This window comes from Poecilia reticulata, chromosome 2 (assembly GCF_904066995.2).
Source record: "Poecilia reticulata chromosome 2, P_reticulata-male-v2, whole genome shotgun sequence".
In the NCBI taxonomy this organism is placed as follows: Eukaryota; Metazoa; Chordata; class Actinopteri; order Cyprinodontiformes; family Poeciliidae; genus Poecilia; species Poecilia reticulata.
Window position 1 is genome coordinate 20,913,671 of NC_088831.1, and position 22,542 is coordinate 20,936,212.

The following is a 22,542-nucleotide window of genomic DNA, read 5'->3' on the forward strand; positions in this document are numbered from 1 at the left end:
TCAGGCCAAACATGGTTCCAAGATAAAAACCACTACTGAGCAATAAGAACGTCAAGGCTGGGCTCAGCTTTCCCCAGAACACGTCTTGATAATCCCCAAAAGTTTTGGGAAAACATTCAGAGGACAGATGAGAAAAAAAATAGTTGAATCTTTGTGAGTTTGTGCCCCATTACATTATACCGGTGTTACAACACGGTGGTGGTAGTGTGATGGTCTGGGGCCGTTTTGCTGCCTCCGGATCTGGAAGACCTGTAGTCATAAATAGAAACAAATTCTGCTTTCTATCAATACAAAACAAAAAAAACAAAACAAAAACAAAAACAAAAAAAAGAAGAGAAGAGAACATTCTGAAGGTGACGTCAAGCTGAAACTTACTTTGGTTCTCCAAACACACCAGCCTCCTAACACACCTCTGGATGGTTGAAGAAGAACAAGATGAAGACTTTGGAGTGGCCTAGTCAAAGTCCTTACCTGAATGCTATTGAAATTACTTTTAAAAAGCTTGAAAACCCTCCTGAATTAGAACTATTCAGTAAAGATGAGGGACAGCAGCTGGAACAGAATCACTGCAAGTTATCACAAACGTCTGACTGCAGCTGTTGCTGCTTAGGTTGACTCAACCAGTCATTAGGCTCCATTAATAATAAACACCTTCTTTTAAAACCGCATTTTGTGCCAACTTGGGTTGTCTTTGACCAATACTTAAATTAGTTTGTTGTACTGAAACACTGAAGTGTGGCAATCATGCAAAATAAAAAATGGAAATCATGAAGGGGGCAAACCATTTTTCACACTACTGTTCCTGAACAGAGACCCAAGCATTTTGATTCATTATTATTTATACTGAATAAGGAACAGAGCAAATCCATGTTCAACAAACTGATAACTTCTCTACCATCAGCTTTAAAAACATGAACCTGACTAACTGGTGTTTTACACCAGATGTTGAGACATGCAATTAAAGCTGATCTTAAAGCAGTCTGCTTTTAACTTAAGTGTTCAAAAGTTTGTCAAATCCTGATAAGTGTGCATTCTGATTAAGGATGCAGCGATGCACTTTTTTTACTTCCAATACCAATATGTGAGGTTTAGCATAAAAACACAGCTGAATTTACTTTTTCAGACAAATATACTGAATTACAAATGTATGTTTGATAACTCTGCACCAGTTATCAAACAAATACATAATTTTAATACACCGATAGCTTCATAAGTTTGGTCAAACATGTAAAAACAAAACTTTTAATTTGTTCAGTCAGTTCAAAGAGGAGTATAACAACCACAGTAAAGTAAATAAAGAAACTAAGACAATAAATTGATTATCTTGGTGCAACATGTAAAAATAAACAGCAACAAACTTTCTTTCAACTGGTTCAGAAAATGCAATTAGGAATTCTGAATATAATGTAAAATAAATAATTATGACATCAGAGAACAAAGCGTAGAATTAGATCAAATAGATCTGCCCTTATGGATCGGGCACAGTGCCACGATACCTGATCTAGAATTATTTTCAGTATCGGTACCGATACCAGTATCGGATCGGTGCGTCTCTCTCTGACTACTCACTGATGAACGACGTCAGCTTGCCCTTGTTCATACAGCTGACGGAGCAGTAGGAGCTCATGGTGCCGCCTGCGCCGAGGCTTTGGAGCACCTCCCCCGTCTTGATTAGTGTTTTGCAAGTCATACAGCTGGCGAGTTTACTGTGAGCCTGCGTGGGGAAAAAACGTCATGTCAAAACAAGTTGCAAACGAAAGCATTATGATAAAAAAAAAAAAACAACAACAACAAAGGAACATCAGGGCAGCGGCGGGTGTTTACCTGTTTGTAATCCCTGATGCAGTTCTGGCAGCAGAAGCGTTTCTGCTGGCCATCGACCAGCAGGAAGTGGTTGGCCGACGCCCGGCTGGGCAGATAGTCGCCACACTGCTCGCAGCAGTTCATGATCAGCCCGTTGGCTTTGCGGTAAACATTGAAACATGTGTCGCTGCAGATCTTGTGGGTCACGTTCTTAAAGCTAACCTCATGCCGAATCTGGAAGATAGGGAAAATAAAACTCTCACAAAGCAGAAAAAAAACGGACTCTCCACGCAGTTAAACTTTAATCCAAGTCACTCGACAGTTAAAAAGTTCTATGGTAGAATACGCATCAAAATGAATAGTGGAGATCAGAATTTGATGGTGAGGCGTACTGTAGAGAAAAGGCAGGAAAGAGCGGTCAGACAGATTGAACTAGATTATACCGAGGCCAGATGAGAATAAAGATGGACGAAAGATTAATAATTCATTGTGTGAGGGGAAATACAATACAGCAAAGTCAAGATAAATAGCAATATGATGGTTGAAGGATAAGGTTTGACAAGAGAACGACGACTGGAAGATAATGCAACAGGACTCTGCCATGTAACATGCAATAAAAACAAGCAAAACCAGAAAGCCCCGGTAGAGACAAACTGAGTCTCTGCTAATGAAAGATGCGACGTATGGAGCAGCCTGAGAGAATTAAGTTTCCTCTAGGCTGGACCAAACCTCCATCTTGGTTTAGCTCAGAACTACACAGATAAATGATTCTGGTAAACAAAGGAGCTACACATGCTTCACTACAAGTAAATGTCCAGCATACTTTTATAATGCCCCAACACATGGAGCCTCATGATAACCCTTCATTAGTCATTCTTATCTTTTTTTTTTTCATATTAGTGAATTATGAGGGAAATCATTTGAAAATACTGTTGGCAGGCAAGAAAGGTTACAGCAGTTGTGTTTTTACAGTAGTGGTAGGCGATACGGACTTAAAGTTTTATTGCAATATTTGTGGCACAATTGCGATAATGATAAAAGTGATAAGAACCATTTATTACTTCCTTTTTTGGTAACTGTACAGTCGTAATTGCGAGTTACAGCAATTATACCCCCACAAACACAAATTCTGCTCTTGAAAAACATTCCCATCTGTAATGCGCTTTTTTTAGGACACTGGTGCACATTTTGAAACACAAAACAGGTACAACAGGTAAAAAAAAAACCCATCTGAACAGTGAAGCAGTTTGTTTTTCTAGATCCTGCAGCATTATTATGACATTTAAAGCCTCATCCCGCCTGCTTGATCTTCCTCCTGCTTTTCTCAATACCTAGGGAAGACTGCGGTTTAAAGAGACAGTGGATCGACAGATCAGTTTGTCTCTGGATCCCTACAGAAGCCGTCCGAGGATCAATAGCTTAGTTTGTAAAAGCACTAGATGGCCGCGAACGCTCTTTTACTGTGCTGAGCGGAGTGAAAGATTACAGATTCCTGAATCACCGACCTGAGTTTACAGGGAGTCCTGCAAACAACGACCTGTAAATCCCAAACTGCAGCCTCTGTTCAGAAACGGGGTTTACAATTTCCAGTAAAATTGCAATTGCGAACGTAGCTCTACCGGGTACATTCACATCTTGGGAGCGACAAGTAAGAAATGAATGAATGAATAAGACGGTACAGTTGCTGGACAGACTGACCTCTGTGAGTTTCCCACAGACGGTGCATTTGTTTTTCAGGCCTGTTTTAGGCGGGTTGTTCTTGTTCTCGTACGCGCCCAAGCAGCCGGTCGTACAGAACTCCTGAAAAGACTCGCTAGAGTCCACCTGGGCCACAATGGTGCCCTTAATGTGTGTGATGTCCCTGTGGAAAGAAAAAAAGACAAAGAAATCACATGGTTTAGTTGACAAACAAAAACAAAAAAAAAAATCTACAGAAAATGTGAACCTAAAAAGAAAACTTGTGGCTAAAGTAAAAGTCTGTTATGAGTTTGTAATGTGTGTTTTCAGGCATAAAAAGAGAAAATGAAAGGCTGACTTTTTGCACATGGTGCAGGTCTTCTTGGGTGCAGGTTTGTGTGAGAAGGCAGAGAGACACGTGGTGGAGCAGAACAAGTGAGATGAGCCTTTTCGCTGGTAGGCTGTCTGGCCTTTCTTCAGAGGCTTTTTGCAGTTGGCGCAGGTCACCTGGGAGGAAAAACACAGATTTAACAGACAGAAACTTTCCAAATGTAGGAATGCAACACATTTGTCATTTTTCTGACCTTTTAGCTCATTTTCAAGTACAAATCTAAATAAGTTTCCTATGAATTTATGGCAGGTATCCATCATGGATGTAAGGCTGGGCCTGTTACGGCCTTAAACTAACATCTTACATTCTTTCATGCCAAATTAAATTAATTGATTTTTTTCTAGTCTCTTTTATAAAGAAAAGAATAAGTGTGATATGAATTTATGGCCGATATCCATGCATCATAGATTGATGAGGTATGGGTGTTTTATTTTGGATATTTAAAATATCTCCTGGTTCCAGTGTTAAATGTTCATTACAAAATTTAAGTGCGTTACTCTTTGAGAGGGCAAACTTTATAATAATACAATATATATCAGACACCTTTCTACCCATGTATCATGTTGTCTAATGTTTTGTCTTGTTCCATCTACTGGTTTAAAAACAGTCTCAAAACAACAATATTATCGTTTATCGCAGCAATTACTGGGACAATTTATCATCCAGCAAAATGCATCATTATGAGAGGCCTACTTACATACATCATTTTTCTATAAAATGGTCGATACAACACATCTGGCTGATTGAGCCCACCTTGACGGTCCTGGGTTGTGTCTGGGAGCCTGAGGAGGAGGTGGAGGAGGAAGACTGGCCTGCAGGCTTTGGCAGCGAGGTGGCAGGCGATGGAGAGTCCACCCCGCTTTGCTTCTGGTTCCGAGGAACCGAGGCCGACTGAGAGATCCACGAGTCTACAAGGAGGAGGAAAAGAAGGAGAGGAAATCTTACACATAGTTGCACGTTTAGAATCACTCATTTGGTATTTTTATTGGATACATAGCCGCAGGAGGCAGAGAGAGGCTAAACACAAATGTGGCATCTTAAAATCTGCAGCGAAGGTCTGAAACACTCAGAGAATCCTAGCATTAATAAGAATACATCCTACAGAAACTTCTAAAAGGCTGACAAACAGCAAACAAGACATTTCTAAAATTTTAAACAAATCCCAATCAATGATTGAACTGAAAGAGAACAACTAACAACAACCAAAACAATAAAACTCAGGATTCCAGAGCCTGTATATCATTTAGTGGGAAAAAAATAAAATTTAAATATCAATAAATCATGATTAATCTGAAAATATTGATTTCCACAATCGTGTGCAGATGTGTAGCATCTGGGTTACTGCAGCAAAAACTGGGTTTTTGCTGCAGTAAAAACCCAGTTTGAAAACTGTAAATCATGACAATCTGGATGTAGTGGTGTGGTGTTGCTGCTAGACAACGTACTGGTCAACCAGAGCCCAGTAATTCCTGTCCTAAGCAGATTCCCAGTCTAGGATTAAAGTGCATCTGTTAAATCCTCCAACTCCACACAATTTACCCTCCCATGATTAAAAAGGAATGTCCATAGAGTCAGTGTAAAGACAAAACATGTAGATAATCAAGAGCCTTAAAAGGCTCTACGTAATATAGACATTATATCACAGCACCTGCATAAATATAGGTTATTGTTCTAATATGAAAGATAACAGGGATCTTTAGTGAAACAGGAAGCAATAGCGGTAAAGTAGGAGAATAATAACTTATTTTGAAAGATTTATACAAAGATGGAGATGTTTAAAGGCTCAAAATGTAAAATTCTCAATATTGCAAACCCAGAACATTCACTCCTTTATCTTTCTATGGAAGCCTAAACGAATCAACTGAAAATGTATTAAAACTTAATCAAACTGTTCTATATCCAATGCTTTTCCTCCTACTACATCATGTGTTTGTTTTTTTTGTTGTTTTTTTCCAAATAAATTCCCCCTCAAAAATAAATCAAAGTTTAAGATTGTAATGTGGGAAAAAAGGCTCGACTACTTTTGGGAGGTGGTTTAGTTAGTCCGGCTGCTCGTTGTGTCGGTCCCGGGTGACACCAAGTACGGCAGCGGGAGGCTTTAATTCTTCATGAGTGCCGTTAGCCGGCCCCGTCTTCCGGCGACCAAAGCGGCAGAGGGCCTACTACACCCTTCACCCGACAGGAAACGGTTAACTCCAGGTGTTACCTGCTCCTTTGTGTGTCCCCGTGTCTCCGTTCTGAACCAGCTGGCTGGCGGAGCCTCGGCCGGGGTTAAAGGAGGCGGTTGGTCGAGCAGATGGGGTGTCAGGATTCAGACTGAAGGCACTGCTGATCTGCAGACCGTTCTCCTCTGTCTCGTTTTCATCCGCCTGAGGGCAGATGCAGCAGAGGTTACAGTTTTTCTTTTTTCCCCCCCTCATTCAGCAGAAACATCCGAAAGCAACGCGATGAAGAACCAATGACATATGAAGGGCAATGCGATTTCTGCGATGCGGAAAAGGCGGATGGGGATTACTGAATTTGATAAAACGGAATTCATAAGAAAAAGCTGAATTTCACAGAATTAGACGATATTGGAGAAAAGCGGAGGACGTACAGCAGTCTGTGTAGTATTTTGGCCATAGCAGCTCCTGTAGCCGCAGTTAGCTGGTTAGGCTGGGCTCTCTTCTCCACACAGACAGAATGAACCGGTCAGCCATGGTGGAAAACAATAACAAAAAAAACTTTCCGAAACATTGACGTCTTCACTTCAAAAATAAAGTTTTCTGTACATTGTGTCATTGCACTTTGACAGGAGCCGCAAGGATACGACTTCTCAGAAACAAAGAAGCTAGCTTACAGCTGGTCACTTCTTGAACATTTAAATAAATCAGCAGACGTGAGTTGTAGGTGACCGTTGCTCTGCGTCCAAAATTTTGGGATCAACTCCTCGTTAAAGGGGAGATTTTCTTGTATGCTGATAAAAACCTGATTCGCAGTTTTCCACGTTTGAATTCTTTAAAACAAATGAGGGGGAAACACTAACACCTTGTAAAACCAATGTTCTGTTAAACCACAGAAGTCTGTTATATTTGTGAAACAGAATAATAGTAAATGTGGAACTCTAGTTATTGATTTGTTCAATTGTTTTCCATTCATAACATAATTACATACTTTTTGGGTAAATAAAACAAGGTAAAAGGGCAGTATTATGGGCTTTGCAGGCACAGAGTGCCATTTTATAGCATAATCTAGTAACTATGGTACCTTCACTAGTTGCATGTGTATCAAATATGACTTTAAAGAAATTTTACTTCCTGATTTAACACCTTGAAATTGGGTCTCTGTCTCTTTATAAATTCCTGCTCTTCCTGAAACTCGGCCTTCAGGAGCTCATCACCACATCGTTCCTCTATTAGCAACATTTAGACCAGCATTATACACAGCAGTAGCTCGAATAAAGAGCTCAGCCAATGTGCAGCTCCAACAGGTATTTGCTAATTGCTGCTGGCTCGTCTGAAGGAACTGAATGGGGGAAAAGTTGCTCTGTGAGGGAGGCTTGGAAACTGCAGCTCTGAGGAGGAGCTGCAGCTCGAAGGTGGAGCCAAATCCACCCAGGCGTTTTGAATGGTCGCCATGAGAGATTAAAGGATTTCTCAAACATCCATAAAAGAATCAAAGCAACACTCCAGGCATGTTTCTGATGAGGGAATAACTTCATAAGATAAAAAAAAGTTGATGTCAGACTGCCCCTTTGAAATTGAAAAAACAAAAAGAAATTCAGGAAAAGAAAAACAGAAGAAGTGGAATTTGTAAATTAATCAGACAGATTTCATAGGGCCTCAACTCATTGTCCTAGTCGCTCTCCACCTAACAGAACCGCTTCACCTCTGCCTGGGCTTCCAGTGCTAATCCTCACCTCTCCGACAGCCACCGCTCCGCCTTGGAGGGACGTCACCGAAGTGATCATCAGGTTGATGTCGGCCTGGGCATCGTCTGGATGCGGCGGCGTGTTGGCCGCCGAGCCCCTCTGGTTGCTGGAGCCCAGAGTGGTGACGCTGGAGATCCTGATCTCCGAGTCCGGGTCATTGCTGCTGAACGCAGCGGGCGAGTGGGAGGCGGAGGACTCCCCAGGGAGTGCAGGTGAGGGGGAAGAGTTTTCTTTCTGTTCACAGTCCTCCTCGTCGTCGATGACGATGGGCTCCGGGGCTGCGGTCGGCGGCTTCTGGTACGCTGCCGCCGCCATCGCCGCCATGGATGCGTTGGAAGACGGAGGAGAGTTTGGGCTCTTGGAAGGCGTTTCTGCTGCGTCCTCTGGCGCAGCGCCCGCATGCTCGGCACTCTCCGCGTCGGGTCCGTCTGGAGAAGAGGTTGCAGCAGCAGCAGCAGCGGGAAGTGGCTGGGAAGCCTCCTCCTCTACGAGAACAACATCATCATCCTCATTGTCCTCTGTGCCACCCTCCTTTGTGGCTTCGTCTCCCGTTTCCATGGACACCGGCTCCCCAGACTCCTCGGCGGGAGTTGGGGATGGCGGCTGGGAGGAAGGAGTGGCGTCGAGGAGCTCCGCCCTCTCCTCCACGTCCTCTGCCACAACAGGGCTTGGCTCTAACTCCCCATCCATCGCTAAGGCAACCACCTGGCGAGTCAAACAAAAGCCGTTTAGGACGCAATTAGGAGGCGGCAGCGCCAGTAATTAGTTTTATAATGTCTGACAGCTGGACAGGTAGCTCAGGTATCCCCCGAGGTAAAACCCGCGGTTGCCATGGTTTCACCTCGTTTATGGGTTGAGATCGTTCTCCACTTTTTTTTCCCCCCTCTTAAATTTAGTTGCACTAGCCCTTTAAAACATCCGTTTTCACATTTTCTTTCCTCCAGTTTGTCCTAAATCTGTGCTTTGACGTCAAAGAATCGGCGTAATTTCTCTGGATGAGTCCAAATGGACGTCTTGGCGTCGCCGTAGTGACGATGTGTGATTTAGGTCAAGCATTTCAATTATTTATTACCATTACAAGTGTGTCGAGCAAATTAAAAACGGCTGCAATTAATTACAGCTACAAGAAATATTTCATCAACCACTTGAGTAATTAGCTTATTAGCAGACTTAAGCCTGACAAAACCTATTCTCTTTAATAATTTCGCAGATGGAATCAAAATTGTATTACTTGAAATAAAATGAATTCATTGGGTTAGCTTTTCTAAAAATAATTCCCTTTCTTTAGCCGTATATTAGATTAACATCCAAATTCGTTCAATTAAGTGTCATTTATTAGAGCTGGGCTGAAGGATGGTAGGCTGCTTAACTAGTTTTTTGTGTTTACTATAACAAACAAAAAACACAACAGAGGCAAGAGTGTTTCTGATGTATCGAGGAACAACCTGTGTAGAGAAAAACAGAAATTGTGGATTATTAAGTCTCTGAACAAACCTGCCCTTCAAAAAAAATATTAATGAGAATGAAAACTATCAAGCTCATTTTAATTTATCCTGCGATTAACTGATTAATTGCGACAGGCTTAACTGGGATGGCGCAGTTTTTAGCTTGGGATGGCACCATTTTAAATGCCGTCAAGATAAATTTATAACCATTTATCTGACCCGATCAGATAAATGCCGCCACAACAGTAAGAGTTGTAGGAAATAAACAGAAACATGACCAAGCTGTGACAATGTCTTCCTGCTTCGGTTTAATCACAAACAGATGCTTGATGGAGATGAGTCGATCCAGCGGCTGGGAAAAGAAAAGATTAATATATTGAAGATGTATTTGACCACATCTATTGGATTTAAAGTAGCAGGGCACCGACCGCAGTTTTCTGGCCGGTCGCAGATTACTGATCTTTAAAAAGCCTAAACTGCCGATGCAGATTTTGGCCAACGCCAATATTTTTTGTCTGAAAAAGTGCTAAATATAACAAGGAAGTTGCTGAATTGGCAACCGTGGGGTGACTGTTGTCAATTGTAAAGGTGCAGACATGACCAGGTGGGTCGATCAACTGAATTTCTCACAGCAGAGCAGAAGAGGTCAGTGGCTGATTTTTAGACCATGGCTGAGGTGCATAAGATCGGCTTCACACGTATCAGTCGATCAAAATTAAGGAAATCAGCATTGATAAATCGGCTGGCCGATAAATCAGCGAAGACAAACAATGCTCTTAAAAAAACCAACTTGTTTTCAAATAGGCATTTTCAGGATACCCGTTACATAAAGAAGCGACATTCTTATCAACAACACAACATAGTAACCGCATTTTATGATATTTTCTAATATACTGATGCTTGTATGGAACAAAGAGTGAAAAAAAATAAGAAAAATAACTCAAAGCAATACATTTGAGGATTTTCAACAACGTTAATTGGAATTTATTATTAGGATAAATCCAGTTTTCCATTATATGGAAAAGAAAATGTCATGATAACTGGGAGTGGGTGATATGAAGGTACAAGTTTTATCACCGTATTTTGTAACACTGTTGTGATAAAGTGACAATAAGAACTAATTATTACTTCTTTACTGGGTAACTGTCACATAAAGAAGTCTAACTCATATCACTAAGCTGCACACGGTAACTTCATTTAACTGTATTTTCAGATTGTATTGATACTCTCATTGAACAAGCCATGGAGAAAATAGTCAAATTAATCTCAACAATACAGACAGCATGTTTCTAAACATATTTGGCATTTGTTGTAAAAACGATAAATCAGAATTCATCACGATAAATAATACGATAAATGCCCACCTCTAATGCAGCAGAGCTACCTTCAGACGGATCCCTGCTCCAACACACCTGAACCAACCGGAGGCCTTCTCTCACCTGCTGCCTAAGGTGCTCACTCGTCGTCCTTGGCAACCGGTGAAGCTACACCTTAGTTGCCAGGATGACGGTAAGGCCCACCGCCTCTAAAAAGTCTGGCTCCCTGTGTGTCTCATCTGGACGATGTTGATTTAGTGATCGCCATACCAACCGGAGTAATACATAACTTATGAATGGAGCTTCAACGGCGAGGCGAACACTAAACACACCAAAGACGAGCGGCAGAACCCTGCAGTCGAGAAGAACGTTTTGAGGATGTGCGCAGTGTGAAAGCTGGTTGTGTTTGTGTCACGTAGCAGTCGGGGTGGCTGCGAGCCCCATACATCACGTCGCCGCTGACAGCTGCGGCGCAGAAACGCACAAGTACACATGAACGGATGCGCTGATCTTTGAAGCTAGTCATTCCCCTCAACAGACAGGAAGAGCCTGAGCGCACACGAACACATCTCCCTGAGCCAGAGCAGAGGCCAGACGGCGCTTCGTCCCCAGAACCACAACATCCTGGTGGCCATTTTGATCCCAGCACCATGCCACGGCTGCATCTCGGTGGGAGGGGTTTGGGGTGTGGGTTACGGGGGGGGTGGAAGGGGTCTAAGGAAGTGTCCGGTCACACACCATTTCACAGCTTTTTTTTTTTTTTCCCTACTTCAGTTGAGCTGAATTTCAGCATGGCGGATTTTCTGTCATTTTAAGTTCCTGATAAGGTTGGAAAAAATCCCCCTGTACCGTTTTTTTTCCCACCCCCCAGATCTGAACCAGAGCCGGGTGCAGTCAGCGGATGACCCCCGGCCTCCCTGTGAAACGTCACATGGTTCTAAACTGGGACACATCCTACTTTAACTGGTGACGACTCATCATAGGCTACCAAGATGTCAAGTTTCAGGGCATATTTTAAAAGCGACACACACTGTTTATTTCTCCAAACATGTTCCTTTCTCTCTGAACTTTTTAAATTAAGGACAGGGTAAATAAAAAAAACAATCGTTTTACAACTGTTTACCCACGCTGCAGGAGGCCCACCGCACATTATATCTGTGTTTTAATGAATATGGATATAATAAAACCTCCTGGCTGCTTAAACATCACAAAGAATAAGAAGACGTGTGCATTGGGATGCACGTAACCAACCGGAAAATCTTTTATAATATGCAGAATTAAGTTAGGAATAAACTGTAAACATTATGATCAAACATAACATGGTTTTATTGAGTTTTCAATTAAATGTAAAGTTTTAAATTTAAAACTACACTGAAAATTCGCAAGGCCATGTTCAATATCAGGGCTGCAGCTAGTGATTATTTTAATAATCAGTTATGCTAACGATTAATCAAATTAAAAATGAGATTCTGCAGATTTTTACTTTAACTACTTAAAACTACAAAATAAGAAATGCCTTAATATAATATAATTTCATTAATTTTTCTTTTTAAAATAAAAAAATACATTTTAGTTGTCTAAAATGCAATAACAGCATTACTGCCATGCATGTTAACTAGAGGTGTGCCGATCGATCGGCCAACAATCATAATCGGCCGATTTTTGTGAAAAAGTGTATGATCGGTGATCGCCATTCACGGTCTCTTGTTGCCGATCACACAAACCAATCACCTGCTTCTCATTTCACGGCCTGCCTGTGCAGCTGGTCTCCTCTTTCCTTCACTCTGCGCAAACGCGCAGCAGCAAATCAGATAGGATCAGATAGCAGGTAAAGCAGCGCACAGCTACAAACACTCACCCGGATTAGCATGACGGTCAGAAAGCCAAACAAATAACCCGCAAAATTATTTAAGTCTTCAAGCTGCGATGTAAGACGCTGGTTCTGCTCTCGCTGTTGAACCGCTGCTACGCGCTACAGGTAGTAATATTTCGGACGGGTCGCCGCTTCTGCTCCACCTGGTAGTGACTCTCACACCGAACCTCTGCTTAAAGCTGCAGCATCCAACTTAAAAAATACATTTTACATACGTATTAAAACTTTCGCTGTCCTAACATGAGACAGACAATCTCTAAAAAAAAAACAACAAAAAAAAATAATCGATCTCCTCCATGTTCTGCATAATTACTCCGCTCAGTCAGAAACAGCCAATCAGAACTAGCAGTAATCAGCTAGCCGCCATGCTATCAGGAAGTTTTCATTCAGTAACTGGATTGTTTATTGTAATGGATCCTGTATTTGTCTTAGAATGTTAAGTTTTATACTTGAATTTTTTTGGCTCTTTGCATTATTTAGCCTCTTCAGAGCCTTCATATGTTATCAGTCTGTTAAAGATATTATTACGGATAGCAGTACAATTTGCACAATACCCGTTTTGTTTAGTTTTCTTCTTGGAAAAAGTTATTAAAAACAAATTTTTGTCTAAATTAAAGTGAATTCATGGTTCCTTTTTTCACATAATCTAACCGGTAGTGTTTATGATATAAAAAAAATATATAATTATGTGATCGGTATCGGTGATCTGCCCTCATGGGTGATCGGAATAGGAATCGGCAGGAAAAAACCTGATCGGCACATCTCTAATGTTAACTGCTAAAGGTACGCCTCTTGAGGAAAACATGTTTACAGACAAAGTTTGTTATTTTTATATTAAATACCAAATGTGAGAATTATTTGTAGTTTTGGCTGAATTACTGCTCTGAGGGTGTTGCCATTTCAGCAAATGGCCTTTGAGTCTGCACATTCCAGTTAGCAATTAATCGATACCTAAATTAGTTGACAGTTATTTCAACAACTAATTAAGCATGAATAATTTGATTAATCAAATTAATTATGATTAATCCAACTAATCCAACCACTGTTCCCTCACTGTATTATAAGCCTGGTAGGTCACCAGGCTTTACTTGTGCACTCACCAGGCTTAGCATTGCCAATTTATCTTAGTTTTTTTTTTATTATTGCCCTTTTTAAGACTATATAGTTGGTGTTGTTATTAATCATACAGTCTTCCAAAAATGCCTAACTATCAAGTAACATTTTCAAATTTCATGTCAACTTTAAACATTTTTTTAACTCAAAAATATGGCGGCTGGCTGAATGACTGCCCTAGCGTCCCAAGCATCGGGCTTAGCAAGTTTTCCCGGGGAAATCCTGCCAACTAATTGCGATTACTCATTTCAGCCCTATTCAACATAACAGAAAAATAAACCAATTAGTGAGACAATATTTTAATTGCATTAATTAAGGCAAGACTACAAATTATTTAGCACTAAATAAAAAAAACAAAGCTTTGTTTTTTGTGATTTTTTTCTCCCAAACAGCAGACAAGCTAAAAGACATGCATGTCCCAATGAGGTAGGCAATTAACTGGAAAAAAATATTTCCCAGTATAAACGTCGAACGTTTGTTTTTTTTAATGTATAAACAAAGATCTGGTATGGCTAATGTATGCAGCAGCATTGCTTAGTCTCTGTGTTTCTGGCAATTTTGCATCATATTTTCTTTGGCAATCCACCAGAGTCAGCAGGGTGGGTTGCCATGGATTCGCTGCTGCTGGATGTGAATCCGTAGCCAACAGTTGATTGGAGCGTAGAAGGAGAGGGGGGTGGGGAGAGAGTACCTTGATGGGGGGGAATCAGTCTGATGAAACACAGAAACAGGGCTACCAGTAAGTAGCTAATAGCATGTTTACTAGAGGTGCACCGATTGCAGTTTTCTGGCCGATCACCGATGTCGTTATAATCCCAATTATCTCAGAAATATCCTAGCAAAGTACAGACCCATAAAAGATTCTCATAGAATGAAGAAAAAGTATTTTTGGGTCACTTTGAGTATCATCCTAAATGTAAACATATGGATTTGCGCTTTTTTTGTTTAACTCATAACTTAACAGTTTCAGTATAGTTTGCATTTAAACATGTAAATGAGCATAAATCAGCTGCCAGTTCAAAAATATACCAACAGTTGGTATTATGTCACCCCTATCGAGGTACAGTGACGTTTTAAAACCGCAATTACTTTCCATCCTATGTAGAGGAAGTGTCAGGTTGACTGGAGTTTTTAACCTCTATAGAGGAAGTAAAGCAGTGCTGCCCCTCCTCCACTTCTTGCTGCACCCAGCTGGTTAGCTGGCTGAAACAAAACCAATAGGCCTTTCCCTCACGTAGAAGAAAGACAAATGTTGCTATTTAGAAACAAACTGCACAAAAATGTGAAAATTGTTACCTTATAATATTATTTTAGCAGTGGAAGGAATAACTGCTTGGTCTTCCATTTAAAATGAAAACCAATACAATTATACAATGCATTTATGTTTTTAAATGTTTGTGTTAGTAGGGTCTGCAAACACTGCAAAAACATTAAACCCTACAGTAATCGAGATCTGCTTTCCTGCAAAAACACTGAAGCTGAATGAGGAAGACTCGCTGCATCTGCTCACGTGACAGGAAGCTCACAGCAAAACAAAATGTCAGTCCCAGATCTTCATGTTTTTTTTTTTGTAGCAGCTCCTAAAACCAGATTTGCTCCCAAAGCAGCTGCACTAGCAGCAGCAGCATTACCTCCCTTAAGCCAGAACACCAGGCTGATGTCATCAGACCACATGTGCTGAGGTAACATCTGTTTGCAAATGCCATGGTAACCGTTGGTAAAATACTGTGGACAATGTGGAGCACTACTTCCCCCCTCCCCAAAGCCAAGCCGAGCTCCAAAAAGCAATGGACGCCAGTTTTTTTTTTTTTTTTTGGGGGGGGGGTTCAGCCTGCCAGCCTCATGAATGGGGGGAGGTGGAGGGATGGATGAATCTCAGTGCAAAGCAGTGGCGCTCTGAAGGGGGAAAAAATAGACTGAGTTCAGACTGCAATGCAGAGCTGCAAGACAGTCTGCATGCACGTGGATGAGAGGCAAAAAAGAAAAAAGAAAGAAAAAACGAGGATCCGGGCACTAATGAGCTCTGACATATAACCTTGCTCCCAACGTCAACACCAGGTGGACACAGATAAGGAGGGGCCAGGCGGTGTGTTACAGAGACCCGCCTCCCCTGCAACAAAACCCGCTTCATGGGGGCAAAACAGCGTCTGCGCCACATCACCATAGGTGCTCCTCTACCTTTCCAGCACCACCCGGCTTGCGCAGCAAGTCATAATATGGAGATATGCAGCATTTTTGCCCCCCCCCCTTTTGCTCTAAAGAAGAAGAAGATAGCATATCTTATTCAAATTAAAAAGCGTGAGCTCATTATATAAGTATTATGTCACTGAGGATGTGATGCGTAATGCGCAGCCACCACAACATCATAGCAGCTGATGAGTTGGGGTAAAAAAATAAATAATAAAAAAAAGAAAGATAGAAACTGGTTACCTGGCAGCGAGAGATGAAACTACAAACCCTGAACTACAGCTGATGAGGTTTAATGGGACGAAAAAAATATATATTGACCACAGGAAGGCAGCATGTAGCAGGATTTCAGGCCGTGTCCTTGATAATTTACCAGGACTTGGAGCGGCCACCATAGCGGCAAATGAGGTCCAGGGGCCCGGTTACCACGGGGGGGACTACTTCCCCTCTCCATGCCCCTGCTCCACTTCCACCCAATTCTCCTTCCGTTTCCCTTTTGCTTCTCAGCGCTTTATCCTGACTTAACTTGCCGATGACTAGAGCTGCTCCAAAACTTTGATCAAAGACAGTGAAGCCAGCTACCTGGGCTGCGCAACTCTTCCATAAATAACCCGAGTTGGAGGAAAAGCTAGCCTCCAAGTTGGAGGGAGGAAGGAGGAGAGGGAGGGGGGTGTTCAGGAGAAAACGTGGTTCAGGGTGTTCCGTTTCCACCCCGGCCTGCCCTTCCTGGCGCAAACAGCCATTGGATTAGCGGTGGATCGAGGGGAGGAGAGCCGACACAGACTGCGCCATTGTTAAAACGCCGCTAAAAAAAAAAAAAAAAACGACAACAACTTGCTAAGATTGAAACGCGCGGAAGCTGATTTTGCACCATACACAGGTCGACACCCAGAAATAACCCCGTCTCCCCCCTCCCAAAAAAAAAGAAAACGTTTGCAAACGTCTATAATCCCACACACCCCCATCCTGTTGGGCCCATTTATGCTGTCTGGTGCGCCACATATACCAATTACATCAAAACCGGCCCGGAATTCAGCTAAAAACACCAACATTTTTGATACCTGTCACGTTGGGGTTTTAATTGGAAAGTTAGCCTGCACATAGTCCACCCTGGCGCAATCAGTGGCAAATATACCGGCCTCCACTAGGGGCGCCCTTCCCCAAACGTTTCACATGAACTGCCTTTATTTATGTCATGCGCTGGTGATGGTAGACGCGAATAAATCGCATTTACGTTGTATGCTTGACGGTTACAAAAATCCAGGTGTTAGTCATTAGTCACGGAACCAGATAACATAGAGCCCTCTCCCACCCCCTCCACACACCTCCCACAACCCCCCAGCGGAAAGCAGCACTGCCTGCCGTCCGCCATTAGGGAGCCAACGGAACAATACTGGAGACTAGAGGCGGCAGCGACCACAGTACGCGGAGCCGGGGAGGAAAGCTAGACAAATTAACTGTTTATTCAGCTCTCAGTGCATCTCCTTTGGTCGCTGTGACTCCACTGAGCCTCCCCAGGAACCCCACTGGTCCCCCCGCACAAGTTCCCGAAACTTTAAGCAATTAGGCACGAAAGTGGGAAATAAAACCCTTGTGGGAAATATCCTTACCGGAGGAGAGCTCGAAACGCTGTAGCGCCACTTTTGTGCCTTGACATTAATCCGAGAGGGAAGCGCGTGCGCACTACGCAGGACCCTTCACGTTCCCTGCAAAGATCGTCTATAGCACAAGCAGCCCACTCCCCTTTAAGTACGTGGTCTTAAGAGGTTCACGTTCCAGAGAAGTCTCTTCAAATCAATTTCTGTTTATTATGAAGTAACATTTTAGACCGTTTTTCTGTACCCTCTGAATTACGAACTCCAATGCATTTTATTGAAATTTTATTTGCTTTTCCAACAGATTTCCTCAAAAGATGTCCAGTTGTAATGGCAACAATTTGTTTTACACTGCATGGACTCAGGGAGCTAAATATAAGCGCACATAATATTTTAAAGCATTTTTAGCAAAAAACTGCTGAACACCTTTCAGTTTATGACAATTAGGAATGGGAGCAATTATTAGTGGATTAATGGAGTGCAAGGTATTAGAATCGAATAGGACAGAACCATCCTTTACTACATTAAAATATGTAAAGAAACATCCTTTCATAATGTTTTTTCTCAATTTTATTCTCCAGTCATAAAAAGATGAACATGTAAAATAACATTTCTGTAACAATTTATTTTATGATAGTGAATAAAAAATAGATTCAATTTTATTATGAAATATATTTATTATTTTCTGAGTATAAGTTGCTTTTCCTTTTTTTTTTATTGTGCTTTTGTCTAATTTCCCCTCCAGTTTTCTGAGGTCCCACTGGCGCCCCCTGGTGGCACCCCATGGGGCCGCGGCCCTCACTTTGAAAAACACTGGAGTTGGTCGCGACATTTTCTCGACAATTCTGTATTAAATACAAAATTTCACCGGTTTTTTCGAAAAAACGAAACTTTGATTTTTGAATAGCCGTAAGTCATAAGCATAAAACGTCAACAAAACTTGTCTTCTGATGCGCTTTTTCAGTAGCCAGAAATAGAGACAGAGTAAACCCTCTCTCTCACATTATCCTATCTGAAGGGCTACTATTTTTTTATTTTTTTTATTTTGCTCTTTTCGTTTTTTCCTCAATATTTCTTTCGTCCGTCGCGCAAGCGCAGCAGCGGCAGCAATCAGCGGTGCATGGCTGGCAATTAAAACGCCCCATTACGTTAATTGCATTTTATCGATGCATATCATGTCTCTCATGACAACTGACTCGCAGTTCAGCTCGGAAGTGAGCGTTTATTAAAGTTGGAAAGCTGTTTTTCCCCCCTCCCCTCTCTCATAGGTAAAACAAGCTGCTGCGTTGCACAGAGCGCGCACGGGTCCAATCAGAAGCAGGGATCAGGGTTGAGAGAGTTCATGTTCTCAGCCGTGTTTGTTGGTACGACGTCGGGTTTCCCCACTAATTTCATCCAGACGCGTGCCAGAAAGCAAGAGGCCAGGAAAAGCAGTTATTAACCACCAAGATCTGAAAAAAAAAAAAAAAACCTTCTTAATTCGCACTAAATATAATAACTTGGACATGATGTTGTCAGAAAAATACATATCCGTTCGATAAGAACTTATCTCTGATCAGAGCAGATCCATTTTGAATCAGAGGAAGGCTTTTATTATGGTTAATCTGGCGCGTTTTGTGAACAGATGATGGCAACATGGCGGACCAGGTGCGTTCAGATCTCTCTGAAATGCGCAGATCTGATTTGTGCCCTCGGATGATGGTGCAGAAAACATCTCTGGTTATGTAGTCGCACACATCTCGAAAACACAACACGTTATTCCAGAAAGCGGGTCTACAATTCATTTTATTAGTTCCAAATCAGTCACATGGAGTCGCTGCTGGGGTTGCCAGATCTGCCTATAGTGTCCTGCACTAAATGTCTGAGATTTCCGCTTGCATACATGCGCAAAGATAAGCGCCCAACAAAATTGACTGGAATTTTACCAATCTAACGCCGTGTGTGTGTGTACCAGGTTTTTATATCCTTATGGGTCCCTATTTATGTCTACAATGTGGGGTTATGGGGACCATTGCTCCTTGTGGGGACATTTTCTTGGTCCCCAAGAAATAGTTGTTTTGGGGTTAGTTGTTAGGTATGTGATGGTTAGGTATTTAAGCTCTCTCGATGACTCACCCCACCTCGTCTGACGACTAGGTATGTGATGGTAAGGGTTAGGATTATGGTAAGGGTTGGCTGTTGAAATTAATGGAAGTCATTGTGAAGTCCTCACAAGTGATGAAGACACGACTCTGTGTGTGTGTACGGAAGAACTCCATATGCAGAAAGCATTAGATTTTACTCATGTGATTCATTTTAATTTGTGCTTATATAGAGCAAAATATTATTATTAGGCCCTGTTCATGTTCATACAGTTACATATAATCCAGTTCAGTCCTATAATTTGTTATAATCCAACATTCTGATGTGACTATGATCCTAATTAAACTAATTCAGTTCACCTTATTAATGTAGGTGAACAGACTGATTTATACTCAGAAATATAGAACCTAACCTAACAAAAACAATTCAACCAATCAGATTTGAGTTAGGTCCTAGAACAGAAGTGACATATTGAAAAAGGGCCACCATTTTCATTAGGTCACTAACTTTGGCAGCACTTTCTCATCCTGTGAAAGCATGCGGCAACCATGGAAACGAAAAACCTCCTTTTCACAGATAGGACCTTCCTGCTTATCAGGAGCAGACGGATCAGAGAGGACAGAGCAAGTGTAAAAAAGAACACAGTAAACAAGCACTGCATACTTTTATGTTAAGGTAATACCAAATGTAGCTTCATTAGCAGCTTCTTCTTGAGAAAAAAAAAATTTGATAAATCGTGCCAGAAGTTTTTGCGATAAATGATAATATTGTTGTTGTTTTTTCAGACCATTTTCAAGTCATATAATGGTAAAAATGCAAGAACACATCCTCAAAGATCAATAAAGTTTAAATTCTAATGGACATTTAGCACTGAAACTGGAAGACATCTTTAAGTATTCAAAATAAATAAGCAAAACAAATAAAATGAATTATGAAGTTTCCGTAAAGAAAATCGTTCTTCAAAACAAAAGGGGGGGGGAGCCACTTTAGAGGAACGCGCCAGACTTAAAGATTTTTATCATCCAATGTTTGGTAGAAAGAGAAAAGAGAAAACGATGAGTCATGCAAATGGAAACAATCGAGCTCGGTTTAACTTATCATGCAATTAACTGATTGTCGATTTATTGATTATTGAACATAAACCTAGTAAAATGAAAAGCACTGAGTTAAATTTTTTTGGCCGAAAATCTGTATTAAAGTTATTGATGGGAGAAACTGAGAGAGAAATAAAAAACAGAGAACGCAAAGTTAATGGCATGAAATGTAAACTGGAGAGTAGTAGGAGAAAGTAGCACGGTGAGAAAAAAGAGATCTGTATGCTCTAAGTTTTATATAGAAATATTCTATTATTATTCTATTATTATTATGGACTTTTCAAGGTTTTATTTGTAAGAATTATATATTAAGAAATATATTTTTGGAAGATCCAAATTCATAGATTATTTACAAATATCTCTCCAGTCAGATTACTGCCACGTAAAAAAAAAAGTTTCTTGTTTTGAATAAGCAGATATTGCATTATTCCTTTGAAATTAGCAGGATTTTTTTTAACTGGTACTTATAAGCTCTTGAAAACTTGATAAGTTGTCGCCATTCATTTGACCATTTTGTTGGAATGTAAGTTTTCATTTATTTTTTATTTTTTCAGCACTTCCTTCTGCAAAGTTGGCCATTAAACAAGTAAGCCTTTGTTATCTGGACCATCAGGACTATCAGTTTTTCTGCATCACATGCACTTCCTTTTATGGCGGGAGAGTACCGAGCCTGAAGTGGAAAAAAAAAAAAAAAATTACGTGGTTCTGAGTTTCAGCTTAGCACAGATAGAAATAACCTTCTCTTATTCTCTTTATTGAAATGGATCAAGCATCTTCCTACAAAACCCACAAAGATCAAAGTTGAGGTAAAAAAAAAAACATCTGACTTTAAGACTTTCGGTAGAAGAAGTGAAGGAATCGACAGTGAAAACTGATCACTTTTGCACACAATTTCACGTGCAGTCCAAGTGACCGGAGAGGATACATTTTGAAGTCTGTCCACAAATTCAGGTCCCGACTTTGACTAGGCCATTCTGACACATCGAAGTACTTTGATTTGAACAGCTCAGCTGTAGTTCTGGCTGTGTGTTTTAGGGTTACTGGGGTAGATGATGATGATGCACATGCACCGTACAAAAAGAAATCCTCTTTACTGTTTGACGTTAAAACAACGTACATTTTTGCAGTTTTACTTCACTAAGAATAACTAATAGTATTTTTACTTAACAAATACCAAAAATTGGTTAAGATTGTCTGTTTGTTTTGGAAAATTTTTAAAAGCTTTCTTTAATTTCAGAAGTTTACACACAAGGAATGTTTTGCACAGTTTTAGTAACACCTCCTGTTGTCATGTCGTCGTAGTCTTCTGATTCGTTTTCATTTTCAACACTGGACCGATTGGAGAACAGCTGGAACAACGTGCGACTTTATGGAAACGTTAAAAGAATATTTCAGCTTCGTCATGTCCAAAGCTGTCTGAGACAGACCACTAAAAAAGATCCAGGGGGATCCAGAATTTAATTTGAAAGGAAATCAGGAAAACAGTAAATTGTTTTCCTTCCACTGGACTACTTAGTGTTTGTCTTTCACATTAAATTTCCATCAAACCACACTGGATTTGTTCCTCAAAGCAGCCTAGTTTAAAAAAAAACAACCAGAAATCCAAGGCTTTCAGGACTTCCTGGTCTTACTTTTTGCATCTAGGACACCAAAGGGTGGAGGTTAGTTATGATTGACTTCCTTTTCCAAACATGTCACATTGGACTAGGACCAATCCATCATCCACTCCCCTCATCTCTCACAGTTATTAGTTTTTAGAAGTGCAGAATCAAATTTAAAGTATTTTTTTATTCTTTTGGATATACTGAAACTTTTATCTTGAACAGAAACATGTGGATTCCTTCCACATTCAAAGTACAATCACAAGAGAGATCCATCTTTACTGCTGGTGGTTTAAAAGCAGCTCTTAATGCAGATCCTGCGTCCATTTTAGAATATCCAGAACTCCGATTGGTCCGACCTCAATATGTTTCCCCTGTGTAGTGGCGGCCAGTCCCGAGTGACCCCAAATAAACTCACTGTTGCTCTCAGACAAGGCCGACGTAAACTATGTTTC

The 22,542-nt window shown here is 41.0% G+C and overlaps 1 protein-coding gene across 1 annotated transcript in view; it reads right to left on the reverse strand.

Moving 5' to 3' along the window:
* The window catches only part of zmym2 (zinc finger, MYM-type 2), a 37,625-nt gene extending 20,064 nt beyond the window's left edge, over positions 1–17,561 (reverse strand). Inside the window, exons 1-8 of the mRNA XM_008431806.3 lie at positions 17,326–17,561; positions 7,770–8,486; positions 6,078–6,240; positions 4,625–4,779; positions 3,839–3,987; positions 3,502–3,664; positions 1,825–2,037; positions 1,570–1,714 (exon numbers count right to left, since the gene is read on the reverse strand). Of these exons, the coding sequence (XP_008430028.1) occupies positions 1,570–1,714; positions 1,825–2,037; positions 3,502–3,664; positions 3,839–3,987; positions 4,625–4,779; positions 6,078–6,240; positions 7,770–8,471 (1,690 nt within the window). The 5' untranslated portion in view covers positions 8,472–8,486; positions 17,326–17,561. The remainder of the gene's footprint in view (positions 1–1,569; positions 1,715–1,824; positions 2,038–3,501; positions 3,665–3,838; positions 3,988–4,624; positions 4,780–6,077; positions 6,241–7,769; positions 8,487–17,325) is intronic.
* Positions 17,562–22,542: the final 4,981 nt, after the last annotated feature.